General features: G+C 44.7%; 1 protein-coding gene across 1 annotated transcript in view; it reads right to left on the bottom strand.

Moving 5' to 3' along the window:
- Positions 1 to 1,994: 1,994 nt before the first annotated feature.
- The window catches only part of LOC104158316 (synapsin-3-like), a 34,340-nt gene continuing 18,353 nt past the window's right edge, over positions 1,995 to 17,981 (bottom strand). The window contains exons 5-9 of the mRNA XM_009695932.1: positions 16,581 to 16,683; positions 10,715 to 10,849; positions 5,743 to 5,827; positions 3,978 to 4,275; positions 1,995 to 2,435 (exon numbers count right to left, since the gene is read on the bottom strand). Of these exons, the coding sequence (XP_009694234.1) occupies positions 2,303 to 2,435; positions 3,978 to 4,275; positions 5,743 to 5,827; positions 10,715 to 10,849; positions 16,581 to 16,683 (754 nt within the window). The 3' untranslated portion in view covers positions 1,995 to 2,302. The remainder of the gene's footprint in view (positions 2,436 to 3,977; positions 4,276 to 5,742; positions 5,828 to 10,714; positions 10,850 to 16,580; positions 16,684 to 17,981) is intronic.

Below are 17,981 nucleotides of genomic sequence, written 5' to 3'. Positions count from 1 at the left end.
AGGCATAAAGCATGCTGAAGGAAGCATTACAGAAGGAAATCCTCTCCCACCAGGGTTGTATTACCTCCTCTCCATATTAGTGGGGCCTGTTAATCTGCTATTGTTCTTGGCAATGGGACAGTGCTTGCTCAAGGCCATTTGTCGCTCTTTTATTGCTCCTGGAGACTCTGAAACAGCAGGGTCTGTTTTTTTTCTCAAACAATGACATGTATTTATGATGCAACATTGTAAACCGCTTAGCAAACCTGGAAGGACAACACAGAACTGGGGCAGGGGGAGATAAATCATGAGGGAGTAGGGTGGTTCTATAATACTGAACTTGAGGTATAAATCATTGGTCCAGATGAGTCTTGAGAGCCTTCCAACCTGGAAAAGCAATGCTGTTAGTTGCCTGAAAGTGCAGAGGTCGCAAAAGCCATTATATGTGTAAAGGCCTGCTTAGGGGTAGGTCATACAAGGTCTAGATGACTGCATTGGATTTAGATGTTCATGACAGGTGCTATGCAGGATGGAATTCCTTGTTTGGCTTCATTCCCACCAGTGCATTGTAAGATCCAAGATGGCAAATGCTGCTATTGCTTTTGTTGCTTTGGGGATCTCCTTGTTTAAGTGACAGCAAAGATCTGTGCCATTGGCTCAAATGTTTTTAACTTACTGACCTCCCTGTTTCCCTGGGCATTCCTAAGTGTCATCAAGGTGAAGTTGCCAAGGGAAGTACAAAGCCGAAAGTCTGGCCTTGAAGCTGTATGCACAGTTTGCAACTAAAGTACTTGACAAAACTTGAAGAAAAATCGAGGAGGTGGGATGGGGACTTGCGCCTGTACTAGGTGTGTTGTAATTATACCTAGCACGGTGCAAGGAGTGGGTTCTTAGCTGGCAGAAATAGTCATAGATACATTGGTTTACCCAGGGTGGTTTTTTCAGTTGTGAATGTAGCTTGTGTCATTCCTGGTTTTTGCCACGTCCCAGTTCTTGTAGCTGTGCTCATAGACAGCTTCATTCTGTGTTCCAGATTTAGAGGGAAAGCACACCTGGTAAAGATCTGTCTCTGTCTTCTCTGGAAGAATAATTCTTGGGGGTGGTTGGGGAGGACTAATACTGATCATTACCTGCTTGGGGCAATCCCGTACATGCCCTCTCATGGCCTGGTGTCTCTGGATGGACCCCAGCTCACCTGAATTGTAAAGGATAGATTTCCTGTTCCGTTGCAGGTTTGTCACCTTGCATTCGTTTTGCACTCACCCCAGTGAAGTCGATGGGAGTTCAAGGAGGGAGACAGGCTCTCACTCCATCTCTCTGTCCGTTTGGTATTATGGAACACTCAGCACACAAGTTTGTGCACTTCATCAGCTCTGCTATTATTTAAGCATGTTCCTGGGGGACATACTTAGCCAGGTGTGACCAAGTCACCAAAGTGCTTGGAGTTTAGCTGGTTTTTGTCTGGAATATGTGTGAACTGTGAACATTAACTCTGGTGTTTCCAGGGGCAGGGGAAGAAGTTGTTTTTTGTGTGGAAGGCCCATTTCTCAGGTTATTTTTTGAGCTAAGGCTAGAGGGTTAGAACATGACACTTTTTTCTCAGAACTCAGGAATCACGTGCAGGGGACAGAAATGCAAGGCATGAAACAGAGACATTTTATATGCTATGAGCAGAGTGATCTGGAACAAACCAGCAGTCCATCTGGATGACCTGCTCATGTGATCTTTGGCGCTTACTGATGCCTGGTACCGTATTTAACTTGAATGTAGGTTTGCTCTGAAAAGTGACTTTTAGTAAGGTTGGTATCATGAAGTTCCACAGTTCACTGTGATTTCATGGTCAAGCATGCTCACTTTATCAGTCAATGATTACTTATTCTTGACTCTGTCTTTGCACATCTGTTTCTGAAATAAGGCTATATTTTTTTTTTTAGCTCGACCTCAACAAGGACTCAATAATTGGAAGTTAGCAATTGTACTGACTATATACAAATCAAAATAAAATCTAGTTTGCACTGTCATAACTGTTGACTCCACAGGGGTTAGCAAGAGTAAAATTTGCTTTACAACTCAGTCATTTGAACAGATGGGATTCTGATTATGCACAAAAACCAATGAAATAGTGCCACTTTTATACAGTCACTTTTCAGACCGTTATTAGAATATTTTCTTTGTATTAAAACAACTATGGTTTTCTAGATTCCCTTTACCCAAGTGTTAGTTGTAAATCACCGGGTACCATTGAGTGTATTCCAGGATGACATCAGGTACGCTGATATGAAGAGTGAGGGCTGACAAAAGCACAGATCCAGCTGAAGGGCTGTTAATCGGAAAACAGGCTAGCGAATGATTTCCTCAGGTTGCGGATGGTCTCAGCTTTTGCTTCGTCTTCATTGGCGTTTCCCCGCTGAGATGATTCAGATATGCTGAAGGTGTTTGTCAGGGACTGCGATTTGCTGAAATGGAAAAGAGAGTTCAGACTCACCAGGAGAAGGCGGTAGTTCAAAGCTGGTTACTGATGCTTTGTGTTCCATCACACTGACAAATTCAAGGATAAAAGGAGAGGTTAGCAAGGAGAATCTCCGTATGCCAAGACATACAGGAATAGGGGAGGAGTAGGGGGAGTGGAAGAGGATGGGACACAGTCAGGTGGCTCCAATATCAGAGTCCAGACTACTAAGTGTTTATGAAAACATCTGACTAAAAGTATGCAATTGCCATTGGATGCAAGTGTTGTGAGGAACAGTTAAGTCATTTCACTGCTAATACAGAAGAATGGATTCATGCTGAGGGTCACCTGTCTCTCATCAGCCGTACCATAAATGATGGTCCTGTCCTTTCAGATGTGAGAGCATGAGAGGTTCGGCAAGTTGGTAGCCATGTGCCCTGCAATGTGTGCTGTTGTCTACCCTCCCTGGCATGTTCGCTCTGACTGTCAGCTGTGTTATGCAGGTCTTTTGGTTGGCCACACTGCTCCTACTGAGTATCTGCTAGTGTTTCAGTTCTGATCAGGACCGTGCTTTTGAAGTAAATCTCCCAATTTTCCCTGCTTCCAGGCTTTGTCACTAAGTGGTTTCTCCTGATCAGCGATAGGCATTCAGCACAAGACCAGACTCTGAAATAAAGTACCTGAAATATGTATAGTGTGACGACTGCATCCTTAGCACCAACATTTTGATCCTTAAGTATATTGGTTTACCTTGCTAATGTAGACATCATCACTGAAAGCCTGTTCCAAAACATCACTCCTCTGCTGCCTAGAAACTGTCTTCTCATTTCTAGCATCTATTTTGTTCTGGCCTATTCATCCCAATTTGCTCTTGTGCCAACTTTTTGTCAGCACCAAACATTTTTTTGCCAATCTTTCCTCCATGGTGCCAGCCAGATATGCTCCATGAAGGGTGGCAGTAAAGGCTGCTACCAAAGATCCACAATAATTCAGTGGTGTGCTCTGCTCCAGAAGAGTGGTTAAACAAACATACAGTCATCATCTGGAGTTTTATATATATGAGCAGTGCCACTTCTACTTCCTCCTACCCACCCTTCCCTGCCTTTTTGCTACCAGTTGAAAAAAATTGCCTGGTAAAGAGCCTTGTGTGGCTCCTGCATTCAGGGAATAGTGAAGAAATGACTCTTGTTGAGCTTTCTGGCCAATAATGTGCTGATTACAGGCTGTAAGGAGTATATACCCTGCTGGGAAGGTAGTAGCTGTGTTGATGTGGCCAGGGTAGAACACACGATTAACAATGAGCACACAAACAAGAGGAAGAATGTGAAATCTTAGGGATGAACAACTTGTTCTTCCTGACAACAGGTCAATGGTGGCCTGTTAGACCTGGGCATATATACCTCGGAAGTCACTCACAGTTGTCCAGGCCTTTGTCCCTGGGGACTACTGCCTGCCAACAGGTGATATGTTCTTCATGCTAGCTCAGGGTACTTTTCTGACAGCCTTATTCTAATATCTATAGATATCAGCAGATTAACAGAGCACCTACTTCAGATGCGGGTGTGGGGTGGCTTGCTGCTTGGACGTTTCAGTGGGACTTGGCTGGCTAGGAGCCCGGCCTTGAGCAGGAGGTCTAGGCTGCTGTGGAGGGAACATTCCTGCCTTGGGAGCCTGGACTGGAGAGGACCCAGTTGCTGATCGGACTTGCTTTGGAGATCCAGGTGACCTTTGCTGCTGAGGTGAAGTGGACTGGGGACTCTGGGGCTGCTGTCCTTGAGGAGACAGCCGTTGCTGCGGAGGTGCGTTTGTCCGTGGGGGCTGAGATCCCTGAGGCTGGTGTGGTCCGCCTGAAAGGGACATGTAGACATAAACATGAGGAAGTGCATGTGGTGGACAAGAAGCAAGGAGCATCTATATGGAAGAATGGGTTATGTTAAGGCAAGAGACTCTTCAGAGTAACTTCATGCAGAAGGATAGGGGAAAACCTCTCATATAGGCCTAAAACGGGTGTCATGCCCTCATCTGTAGGGGAGTTGTCCATTTCTCTGCCTCCTTCAGCGCTAAAGAAGCTCTGCCACTCTCCCCAAAGGGAGTCACTTCAATGTGCTGTACTCTTCCATGTGACTAGTATTTCCTATCCTTGGCAAGCGCTTCCTGCACTGGGAAGGGAGTCAGTGCAGAAGCAGCTCTCTGCAGGCAATGAAAGCTGAATCTGCTGGTTTGGGTCAGCAGTCCCTTCATGGGCCCAGCAGTTGGAGGTAAGACTGTGCACCCTATCCCTATCCATACATCTCTTCCAGCATTATCAGCAGGTGGCTTCAGCCGTATTGGTAGCTGAGTCTCACAGCTGAAGAGGATGTGGAAAACAATTGGATGTGACATGAGAAATTGCTGGACATGACAGATAACAGTGTGAGAAGCTAACAAAAGTTACAGGGAGCTTTGTGATGATTTCACAGGTGGTCAAGGGGGAGTTATGTGAGAAAGAACTTTGCAGAGAATTGAAGGGGAGTACTGGACACAGATGGGGAGTAGTATCCTGTAAGACCAGCAACTCATATCAGTAATACCATATAACACCAAGATTACATAGATGCATTTGGTATCAGAAATACTGAATTTTGGATACAGCAAAACTGTGACCGATGAGGAAAAGGCAATTAGAGGTGGGTGTTAATTTGGTAGGAGATTGGAGTGGAGAAAGGAAGGGACAAAGATGGCAAAAGGAGGGTCTCACTGGTTATGTGAATTGAGTGGTTGGTGTGGCCTGGGTACCCACGGGGCAGCCCTGTGCTTCATCACCTCAGCGTAAATCAGGACAATAAATCAAAGCTGTTGTTCTGACCAAGCCACATGAGTCAAAGCTGCTGCTTCTGTCAGGAGGAGCTGGGGGTGTGCTCTGCCTGACAGGGGAACACCCGGACAGATGGATCAGGGATCCTGGCATCACCACTTTGGTGTCTGTTCCAGGCCTGACAGCACTAGCATATTCCCATCACTTCTTGCACTTGTAGCCACTACAGCTTTGTGCAAACACAAATACGCTCTGTGCCCAAAATTGTCTGTGCAAGTGGCCTCATTTTTCTAAGCCAGGTCCCACCAGCAGTATTAACTGGATCTATATCAAATTTTCATTCCACTTTCTGAGCTGCTGTGGACTACGACAGCAGCAGCTTTAACAGCACACTGAATTTGCTGCCTGCTTGTCAGTGAATTGGAACAATGAGTGAAACCTTTATCTTGATAGCTTGTATTTAGAAGGCAAACTGATAGGTCTTACAGTCCACACTGTCATGGGACCCAAAGACCTGTACCTTGGGGAGGAGGCCGTGGTTGGGACAGTTGTCCAAGCTGAGGTCCAGTCTGAGATTTCATTGATGCAGGCTGAACTTGTGTAGGCTAGAGGAAAAAATAAAACCATTCCAGTTAATGCAGAGTCCCCAGGGAGAAGCCCTGAGGTAATACAGGAACTGCAGTCTCGTTAAGTGTTCCTTAAATACACACACACACACATACACATACAGCATCTGGGTAAAATCTCATGGGACTAAAATGGAGAGCTGAGTAATAAAGAGCACAGAAGTGTTTGCTCACAGGGAATAACAATGAAGTTACAGTTCAGAATGTTTTTTAGGCAATCAGGAATTACCAAATGTGTCAGGCCTGAGGGGGTCTCTTAGTCCCATCTCCCATTTTGGACAGTTGCCAGCACCAGATGTTCCAAAGGAAGGAGGGATGAACCATGGAAACATGAATGGAGTAATCATTTCTTTACCCTAAGGGGTCTTCTCTCAATTGCTAATAAGCAAGGGCCAGTTTCAACTCTGAAACATGAACCTTATTATCTACTCCACAAAATCTTTGCAACAGTTCCAGATATTTTGTTTTGTTTATCTACACCCAGAGCCTTTGAGTCTTGCTCAGCTCTCAGCCTCACTGCCTTTCCCGTTTCTTAACTACATTGGTTTGCTCTGAGTTTTGAGAGTAGTTCTCACAACCTGCCCTTGCTAGGCCGTTCATTATTTTGCAAACCTTTACTGCCCTCTCTCTAATTCGCCTCCTTTCTAAAGCCAAGACTGAATCCCTTTGGTCCATCCATGGGAATGTTTCCAGCCCTCTAATTGTTTTCATCACCCACTTCTCTTTCCCAGCTTTGTGATTCCTTCTGCAGATGCCAGAGGCAGGTCTGCTTACATTATTCCAGATGAAGCAGTATCTAGGTTCTCTGTATACATCACCAGCTCATTTCTCCTGCTTCCTAATTTCCTGCTTCTCCCTTGTCAACACAACCATAGGCTGAGCAATGGTTTTCATTAGCCTGTATGTGACAAAGACTTTCTCAAGGGGAATGGCTAGTGCCACTTGCAAGGTCTACAGATTGTTTATGTTCTCCCTCTTTCTGCCCCCAGCTTAGCTTACCTTTCAATCTTCCATATGGAGTTTCATTTGCTGTTGTAGTGACTTAAAATACATACATTGTCAGATGTTCTTCACTGCCATCCCTGGTTGGTGCCATCTGCACTTTCTTCTCTCTCACTGTTTACTCTTTTTGACAGATATTTTAATAAACAGATTAAGCAACACCGAACTGTTGCACAAAGGGCTGGTCCAAAGCTAACAAAAGTCTGAGTAAGCCTATTGCACAAAATTGTTTATGAAAGCAGGGGAAGCCGGAGACAGATAGGCTGGTACGTGCTGGATTATTTACATGGAGAACACAATGATAAGAGGGTCTTCAAGGCTCCTGGAAGGTCAGGAGAATGAGCTAAGTGGTTCTAGAAATGGGAAGAAATGTGTCATAGTTGGAAGCACTGAAATACGTTTCAACTGACTAACATAGATATGATGAGGTTTCCAGCCCATCTTTTACATTATTTATCTGGGTCTTGCAAATGGACGGGGAGGAAAGTCTGGGAATTTTCCATTCATAGCTCCTAGTCCTATATAGCTTGGGACACTAATCCTTGCCTTGGTATTGGTGGAAATTTACTGCCCTAATGCTGTGAGGCATTCTGATTAGCCCAGCCAAAGAAAGGGATTTGGATCTCATATTCATCTCTACAGCCTTTGCCTACAGCCAACCAAGGCTTCTCAGAGATGAAGGCAAAACAGGACTTTGAGGCTCAGAGATGAAGGGGTGAGGGCCAGCCCAAGGTCTTCTGCCTTTGGAAGGGAAACAGTGAGGGGAAAGGATGGAGGTGGGGCAGAGAAGCAAGGGCAGAACTGCAGCTGTAACCATGAACCCGGGTTTCATGTTGTAGACATGAAAACAAGTTTGTCATTAACATCTTACCCTGTCCTGGGCTTGGCCAACCCAATTATCAACATGACCAGGCTTAGTATCCTTTAAGTATCCCCTCTGCAAACTGTTTGCAAGAATTAACATCTCTCGTATCTATGTCTTTATCTGAGGCCAGCTTCTGCTCCACAATGAAACTTTGCCTTTTATCCCCTCCCTGCTTGCTTTCTTTAATAGCTCTTGTCTGTTACCTTGCCTAAGGCTTTTTGACAGTCTAGCTACATTATTTTGACTGACTGCTTGTTATCTACCACTTTATGAAAGAATTCTCAAAGAAATGAGGGGAAAAGAATCAAAAGGAAATTAATGGGACATTTTTCTTCGCAAAAAAATTAATGTGGTAGATACTCTTAAGCTGTGGTTTTGTTGGTTTATTTGTCTTCTGTATTACTCTCTAAATTATTGCCTGAGACAGTTCATAAAGTCCGTGACTTACTTATCTACTTGCTTTTCTACGTTAGTCTTACAACTTTTTAAACTCATATTTTGTATTTGTTGTAGACCAATCCTCTGGAGCAATAACTGTTGCTAATGAAACTGCACATTTTTTCTTGGCAGCTTAGTTACTTCCTAAATTCAGTTCATTGGATGTAGCCATCTGGTTCTGGGGACTTAATAATTTTTAAAAATATCAGTCATCACTGATTTAATCACTGTTTTTGTTCTCTCCCCTGTCTTTCTGATTGGGAAAAACTATATCTAGTTTAGGAAGTTCCCCACTTTCAGCAATTAAATTTACTAGAGTCACAACACTGTCCTTGTTGTCTTCCTTTTCTCGCTTAACTTTGGATGATCCATAGAGCTCACCAGTTCTTTGGTAGGGTTCCACCTTCTGATGAACTCTTAGAATTTGTTTCATTCTTCCCTCTACCTGCTCTTCAAAATAAATTTTTATCCATTTTACATTTCCTTTTATTACTTGCAAGATGGTGCATAAATGTCTTCTTAAATGTCAGGTTTCCAAATTTGGAAGATTTTTTTTTTTTCTGTTTGTCTTCAATTTGTCTGTCACTGCCACTTAACTCTAGAAGTTTATTTCTTGCATTCCTGATTCAGGAGCAGATCAGAAATGTATATATGCATTCTGGAAAACAGTGGTCTCTCAAATAACGTCCATACAGTTTTACTTTTAATGCTAGGGAGTTGATTAGTTTTATTTTCTAACTGCTTGTGTCATACTGTTACTTTCTGATACCACATCTGTCCCTTGGACACCAAACCTAATGGTACATATTCACTTTCCGAATTTGTACCTGAGTGTTTCTTAAGGCTAGGTCAAGGTGTTTTATCCTATTGTGTGCGCTCAGTTTCATAATGTCTCATTTTTTCTTGATCCAGAGGCTAGTATAGACAGCTCCAATAATATGTACAGATATTCTATGCATACCCAGAGGATATCGAAAGGTTCATATTTCTATGTATTCAGTACTGCTGTCCTTGTATTCAGAACTGTTATTTTTCTTCATTTTGTGGAAGTCTTCACCTATAGGTCTAGTTCTGCATCTCACCAGCCTCAGATGTAATTACTTCTCTCTGCACATTTGCAACTATGTGTTATAGCATTACGTTAGCAATTGTAGCTTGTGCAGTTTCTGCAATGTTTGTTGTACTAAGGTCTTTCTCAATAGCAAAACAATCTAGTTAACATGTTTGTGGTTTTAATTTTCTTGATTTTGCATACAGATATTTGTAGGTTGTATTCTTGATGAAGACCCTTTTCTTATTTAACTTTTCTATTTGACATCCCATCTCTCCAAGACCATTTGTTTTGTTCTTATTTTGGCCCTATTTTAAGTCTGTTGTAATCCAATCCAGTCCTGTACCAGTATATTACAGACATAGAAAACAGATGCATCTGTCCATGTTCTCAGTTTCTGTTGACTTCACCTCTGCTCTTGGTTTATACACTCTGTATCTTGGCTATTTCAGATGGCAGTTGTTGATTCCAGTTTGCCCAGAGTAAATCCTATCCTTTCTGTGTCACTTTCCTGCCTCAAAGCATTTTTAGTGTCTATTAAACGTTTACCCTCTCACTCTACCTAAAACTTGGAGTTACCCTGAATACCCCTCATTCTGGGGACCTGGTTTAGCAGGAGTGGGCTCTCATATGATAAAGGCAGAGAGCTGGAAAGTGCTTTCTCCCATTTTTTGTCTCAAGTGGAAATGGAAACTGTTCCAGTGTATTGCAGTCAGTATTATCCCTCAGCCTGTTTACTCTCCTGTCCTTTCTTTTGTACAGATTTATTGTCCTCAAACCATCGTGCTTGGTTCCCTGCTAGATGCTGGAAGAGGGGCAGCACATACACCTAGAGACATAGATTATGTTCTGGTGTGTTTCATTTATGCAGGGCTGCCACTGGGAAATGTGGCACTAAGATTAGAAACATTTGATATTCAAACTAAATGTACATGAGAAACACTAAGGCATCAGTTTAAACAGAAAAATGACAGGTTCTTATATGAGTTCAGCGTTAGTCAAGCCTCCTCCTGATGAAGGGGATGAAGGGCATCCCCAAAAGAGAGGCTGCAGTAAGGAATAGAACAACTCTTGGTGGAGATTCCCACCTTCCATTCTGGGAAGCACAGATTTTCATCAGGGATGCAAAAACTGGAATGAAACTTATCCTGAGGGATGGTGTTAGTTGGAGATCAAGTTGTGCGTTACAAGAACCTCTAAAAATGGCTGTCATCACTATGAATCTATGAATTTTGCAAGCCAGAATGTCTAGATGCATGGACCACACTACTGGTGTGATGTCACAGTTATATGGAGGGAGAGGAATGGAAAGAGGTGTTTCTTAGGGGCACCCACTTCAAAGAGTCTGTGGGAGACTTCTTTGGAAGGGCGGGAGTCAGCCTATCCAACACACTCCCATATCGGACTGTTCAGCTCTCTGAGATGTCTGACTGCCTGACACCCACAGGGAGGAGAGAGGGAGAAAAAATTCAGGAAACAACTTGTGCATAAAGTCTCTATTCACTCATACCCAAGGCCTCAGCGGTGATGGCGCAGACCCAGCAGTGATGACAAGCTGAGTCATTTTGGAAACAACCAGATCGGCTATAAGCTGTCTGTCCTCTTCCACGTGCTCCCCAATCAGGGGCATTGAGCTGTCCATCACCTGCCACAGGAGGGAAAAACAACAGTTAGTAAGGAGGGTTCCTGGTGACAGATACCTGTTTCAACTCACCTCTCACATTAACCTGTTTTGTGTCTCCACGTTCTTGCCAACACCTATAGTCACCGCTCCCCTCCGTGCTGAAACTTGCTTGACTTTCCTAGGCGTGGGATTTCGCTTACATTTTTTTGGACATGGCATGTACTTCCCCCTACTCCCCATCTTCCTTCCCTTCACGACTTGGAAGCGAAGCCAAGACTTCTGGTGGCTGGAGGCTTTCTAAATCAACTAGACACAACCTTTTTTCTTCACATATCCTGAGGAGATGCCTCTGATGGATGAGGTCTCTCTGCATTGTCTCACAGTATTTGGGGGTGACATTGGAGCAGAAAGGGCCACAGGAGAAAGGAAACACCATGTACCAAAGCCTGAGGAGATGAAAACTACAGGGACTGGAGGAAACCAGAAACATTTGGGATTAATCAACGCAAAACACTGCACCCTGAGAGGGGAAATAAACACCACGGATGTCTAATAAAGAACAGGATGTCACCAAAACAGCAGCACCCAATTCAGGAAAGTAAACTTCTTGCCCGCTTGTCTTCTTGATGCTGCTGTGATTCGACTGCTTCCCAAGCAAGCACTACAACTGTGCTGGGGAAAGCTGGGAAGCAAGACTGTGGGGATGGGGAATGGAGAACTGTCAAAGGGTCTTTGAGGTAAGAAATGGTCTGACAACAACAATAATAATGAAAGCACAGCAGATCCTCAGCTGTATAGCAGCCCCAAACATAATTTTCAACAGTTGACCATAAATCAAGTGCTTTGCAAACATTAGCTAAATCCCACAGGAAGAACTGCACTATGATGAAGTTAAGATTCAGCTGGAGTAAATATAATTGTACCAAAATATCAAGGTTGGAAGAGTTTATTTTATTTTGCTTTTATTTTTAAACCAAACATTAAAAACCCTGGAAATGCACAGTTAAAGGTTGCATTGCTCAAGAAAGGCACTGACTCACGCTCCGATAACAATCGGAAACGTACTCCACCCTGGCAAGACTGCAAGAGTCCATTCTTGGAGTGAAATGGAAAGTTTTGTACCCTTTTTTTTTTTTAGATTTAAAGTAGAGGAAATCAGTGAGGTGAGTTCACTGAGTTTGTATTCTAGTCTTTTCTTGCAGAATATGAATTTGGATTAATTTCTATAGGTGTCTCTTACGAACACTAGAGAAGCTGTCTAGGAAGTTTAGCTGGGGTTCGCATGAAGAGTGAGTTGGTGTTTCTATCCATGACCTACTTGACCCAGGGGGCAAAAGGAGGAGCTTAGAAAATTAGATGGCAGCTAAATACACAAAGTGGCTTTTCATTCCACTGTCCACTTTGCTGTTTCTCTGTTAAAATATGAGGTGGGGAAAGGAGATGTTTCCTAGCAGTGTCCCGGAACAGCCAGTTCCCACCTGTGTCTCCCTAGCCCAGGGCTCCTGGGGGCCCTTCAGCAGGTTCCTGGGCAGGTTTCCCTCCCCTCAACTCCCACCTTAAAAGCATTCCCATTTCATTTGGCAATTCCAGTTCACGCGTGAGAAAAGCAGTCTGACCACTAGATGATGCCATTATTCCACTAACAGGCTGCCCAGCCAGGCCTGGCTCCTGACTCCCTAACCCTGCCTGTCAGTAACTGAGATACAGCTCTGGGCTAAACACACCAAACCCCTCAGTTCCCCATCTTAAGGACTGCTTTCCCTTATTTCTGTGGCAACAGTGGCTGGAGAGGAAGGGGAAGATGCTGTTTTATGAAACAAAGGCACCAGGGGGAATGCACCCTGGAGCAGGTCCCACCTGAACTGGTGAAAGTGTACCAGGGATGAGGGTACCTGCTGTCCTGCTGTGTAGTGCCTGGCAGGGGAATGTGAGCTGTGCGAGACTGCAAATACAGGAATGAGCAATCACATGCATCAGGGAAGGTCTTTGAAAATGGCAGTGATATCTGTGGGCAAAATGACACAGCTGGTTGCCACCGAACTGAAAAGGAGCATGAGATGTCACCTTCTCTGTCCTCCGGGAAAGGGGAATCGCTCTGGAACTGGGCAGATATGAATGCTAATGCTCAAATAAATCAAACGGCTGAGAGGAATACGTGAATCACAGACAGATTGCACTCATCTCTTCCTGGGGAGATCACAGAACAGCTGGGCAAGACAAGAAGAGCACATAGGGACCTGGCCTTTGTAGCTGCCCAAGGTCAGTGGCTGCTCCTGATGCAGCTGCTATTGCCTGATAAGGTGTACGATTGGGGAGCAGACAGTGGCCGGGAGAAAAGACTCAGGAAAACCCCATCCCAGTCCTCCCCCTGCATCTATCTGATGCTGAGGCCTGAAGGCTGGACTTGTTATTCTATGCTCTGATGTGCGAGAGCAGAGTCTTAGGTGATTTTTAGGGAAGGAAGTAAGGAAACAGATGATTAGACATATCAAAAGAAATTGTATGGCAGCGCTGAAGGGACGGGCAGGGCTTCTTGCAGGGCAGCAAGGAACATGTCTAGTAACACAGCTTAGCTGTATGGCAGGTAGGGCTTAGCTGATCCAGGAGGAAGAATAAATCACATGGATCATTTTACTTGCCCTCTACTCACTCCATATTTGTCAGCGTAGCAGAGATGTAGAAAAGGGTTAGATTACCAAAAAAAAGGGAGGGGGGAGATTATTGTACCATATACGCTGCTGAGCTCTTTTGCGAATCTGGCTGCTAACAGTGGTACTGAACTTGCACTGTTTTGAGGATCTGGCCTTCTGATCAAGTGCTGACTATTCATGCTAAACATTCCCTTAAAGTGACAGAGTTCTTTAAAGCAGAGGAAAAAGAAATACCAGCATTTACTGTTGAATTCACAGCTGTTTTAATGGAATGAAACTTTGAAGAAATCTACTGACTTCTTCAAAGTTTTCAATATGAGCCATGAAAATGGGGCATAAGTGTGCTCATGCTTCAAAGGGCAGAAACGTACTAGATTCTGCTGTTTGCCATGGGAAAAGAAAAGAAGGTGAAGTTCAAGTAACAGCAAATACCATGGGTGCAAGATTACTCTTGTGCTGTGTTGATAACTCATCTGTCTTAATCCGATTCTGTTTGCAACAAACCAGTGTGATAAATCTCAGTTCATAGAACTGCCTGTCACTACATCCGCGAATCTTTCCTAGAGAACTACTTTGCACTGTGAAAATTAATTACTGCCTGCAATTGCATTGTGCAAATTCCCTATTTGTTCAGCCCATTTAGGCATGCTTTCTTGTAAAATGTCACAGCACACTGTTCCTTCTCACCAAGAAAAATACAACTGTCGCACTGTCAAATAACTTTTTTCTCCCACTATCAAAAGAAAAAAGCAAAATAAAGGATCAGTTTCAGACCAGGAAAAGTACCCCTGGAAGAGGCTGGAGGCAATTAATTACTTGTCAGCATCTCCCTCAGATCTGCATAAAGTAGAAAAGGTGCCTGTTTGGCTTTGTTCTATTCTTTGTTTGGACTACTCTACTCCTTTTCCGACAATGTCCATCAGCCTGGCATCTGAATGCCTGCTAGATGTTAGTACATCAGGTCTGCTCAATCATGTTCTCCACTGGGACAATTCAGCATGACCCATCTGAAGCTGTTGTGTTTCTTCTGATTTGTGTCATATTAATCCATTGCTTTTTACCTTTGTCTCAGAGAGAGGAGTATTAGCGTGCATTTCTCTCTGTGTGCAAGCTGATGATGGCTGTTAGTGTGTGGATGTGCTTTCCATCCAGTCAGTCACACATGGGGGCAGATGTGAAAAGCCAGAGGTATACCCAGACAGAGGCATATAATCCTTAAGCACAGAATTAGCCATGTGTGCACGTACGTAGGCTTATGTGCAAGAATAGATGCAGGGATATGAAAACCACATCTCACGTCTGACCATGTATGGACACAGTCCAAATGTCCTTATAGTCATCCCTAGCAAGACAGAATCACAGAATCACAGAATAGATGAGGTTGGAAGAGACCTCTGCGATCATGGAGCCCAACCTTCGCCCTAACACCACCATGTCAACGAGACCATGGCACTAAGTGCCACGTCCAGTCTTTTCTTAAACACCTCCAGGGATGGTGACTCCACCACCTCCCTGGGCAGCCCATTCCAATTCCTAGCGACCCTTTCTGTGAAGAAATACCTCCTAATGTCTAACCTAAGACTGCTTTCTTGCTCTTTCTTTCTTGGCTACATGTGCATAGAGATATAAAAGTGTGTGGCAGGGAGACAGTCTGCTCTGGCGGATGCTCCACTAGGTGCTGATGAATTGCATAGAGGAGCAGACCCATCAGCTGTGGCCCCATCACTTCAGGAAAGACGGAGGCTCACAGGCGTTTGGTTGCTGGCAGCACGCTTATATCACATGGCCTTTGACAGGTCACTGCTCCCTGGAGATTTTTTGAATGCGTAGTCGCTGGAGGGCTCATGTGGTTCTCATCAGCATCCCATCCCTCAGCGGGTGGGACTGCTCTCCCACACATAGTTTTCCAGTGTGTCAGCACCCCGGCATGAAGCCATAGGCTGGCTCTGCTCATCTTCCTCAGCTGACCTGTGTTGGTGGAGTTTACAGCAGGTCAGATGCTGTGCTTCCTTGAGTCACACAGTGACAGAAGCACTTGCTTTACTTGCCAGACTTTCTCTCCCCCAGAGCATCTCTTAAATTTCCACTTTGATTTTCCGGCCAGCTTTTCCTTCTCTGCCCTGTTAGGATGACCTGAGTGTGCTATTTACCCCACTCCCACGTTTGCCTCCTCGCCTGGCAAGGAGCGCACTGAACTGTAGCTCTCAGAAGCTCTGTCCAGCTCTGAACACGAAAGGTTGTAGTCCTCACTACCCATAGTAACTCTATGGCGCTTTGTCTTACTGGTTTGATATTGTACTGAATGCTGTCTGGGCAAAAGATTCTAGAAAATACACTTGTTTTTTTAATTAAATTGTTCCTGCTACTTACGGACCTTTTTGCTACACTCTCACCATTTATTTTACTCTTTTGAATTAGATGCAGCTAGGATTTTTGTTATTGTCCTTTAAAGTGATTGGAGAAAGACAGATTCATTCAGAGAGAAACGGAGATTTTTAATGGACTGAATCACCTGCTGGACCTCTGAGTGGGTAATGGCGGGAGGTTAAAATGACTAATACGCTAGCATCGTCTGGCACCTGAATTCAAGTTGGACTGAATATGAGCCTGTTTGTTCATGATGCTGTTGATCCCTACTATCAGCTATGAGACATGCGCTGACTTTGCAAGTGCTTAGCGTAGGAAGAATGGTACTGGGGCACTGGTGCACTAACACACAGCAAACTTTGGATGCTGCCAGCAACACTTGCAGCTTCACATCTGTCCTGTGCTGGTAAGGTTCTGCACTGTGGGGATTTATCAACTGGAAAGCTGGGGTGACCAAACAGTCCATTTCCTTTTACAGTCCACACTGAGAAATGTAGGCACTTCAACCCTGACACCTTGCTGCATATCTGCCAGTTTAGCTGGGACTCTAAATCAGTTTTTTGTGTATCAGTGGGCCACAGCTTGGAGGATGCAGGTGGGCACAGAGGAGCAGTGACTGCTGGACCATGCACAGAGGGGTAGGCGAGCACATTGGTGCATGTGAACTTGGAAGGTGCATGTCTGCAGATACACATCCCAAAGGAGACTTACATTCAGGTTCCCCATGCTCTCACCTCAATGATATAGTCTTTTCCATCTTTGCTGTGGACAGCTTTGACAGCGCAGATGTCAAGACCTCCAAACATTTCCGCGCAGGCATCTGCCCAGAGTCTGTACCTGCAGAAACCACAGAAGCATGGCCTAGGATTAGCTGTCATTGGGTAGTCCACCAAATACAGACACCCGCCCCACTGCCCATAGGAGCACAAAGAGATTTGTCAACCCTTTTTATCACAAGGCATACTTCCTATACTTTGCTGGGTCACTGCCTCCCTCTCTTGCACAGGAGATGGAGCAAAAAAAAAGAATCTTACCTTAAGTTTCCTGTCATTTCAGATTGTTTCAATCCTGCCCTTAAAGCCACCTTAAAATGTTTCTTTCCTTCCTTGGTATTTACATCAGATCTCCAGTTGGTTGTCATTTAGCCAAACTATAAATATTTAGCTCATTTAATCTCCCAGTAGTGTTGGCCCCTTATCGTTTGTATTGGCTTTGCCTGAAAGCCCTCCATTATGCAGGCAGCTTTCTCCTGATAAGATGTCCTGCACATTGGGGCTGGAATAGGATTAGAAAGTGAGTGCTGAATTTAGCAAGGAGTAGCCATCCCCTCCCTGATCTATAACTCAGCGGCTCCTGCCTTTTACAATTTTACTCTTTCAATTTCATCCTTTTACAGTCTCCTGCCTCCCTTCCATCCCCTGGGCGTTGCTCTTAGCCAGGCTGTCCCATCACATGCACCAGGCACTGTTTTGCTAGCGAGAGAGCTACAGGCTGCAGCCCTTTTCTCCAGCCACCCAGGATGGGAACGTGAGCTGGTGCCCCCTTAGCTACCCTGGTGTCAGAGGAGGAGAGAGAACGACAAGAGGCATATTATGGGGGGACGGCATCCCCCCGCCGTGGAAATGAGGAGGGAATGAAGCAGCCTGGTTTTATTTCCTGTGCAGCTGTGCCGCAGTCCTGACCATTTCAATAAAAATAATAATCTCAGAACAGCAGATCTGTAAGCAGGACTATGACAAGATGCGGAGAGGGGAGGGAAGGCCACAGTCTTATGAAAACACTGACATTTTGCAGACTCTACAGGGACTGGGAAAAGAGTTGTTCTGGCCAAAGAACAAGTTTATGTCCTTGAAGCCAGCCAGAATCCCCATAGTTTGACAATATAATGATCAACTTGTGCGAACACAATGTCTGTGGGAAGAAGCAAGAATATGGCTTATATGACTACCGGTGCTCTCTTATCCCTAATGAGGAGATGATGCACGTTCACCCCAGCCTCCCTGAGGAAGACAGTGCCTGAGAAGGAATCAGTAGCATAAAAAGGAGGAGAACTATGGACCCCCTGAGCCAGGCAGGAGGCACGGGGAGCCCCCTCGTGTGCTGCTGTGGCCCCACACCCAAGGGCACCATTGAGG

The sequence above is a fragment of the Cariama cristata genome, unplaced genomic scaffold (assembly GCF_000690535.1).
Source record: "Cariama cristata isolate BGI_N322 unplaced genomic scaffold, ASM69053v1 scaffold3240, whole genome shotgun sequence".
NCBI lineage: Eukaryota > Metazoa > Chordata > Aves > Cariamiformes > Cariamidae > Cariama > Cariama cristata.
This window is presented reverse-complemented; position numbering and strand designations above follow the sequence as displayed.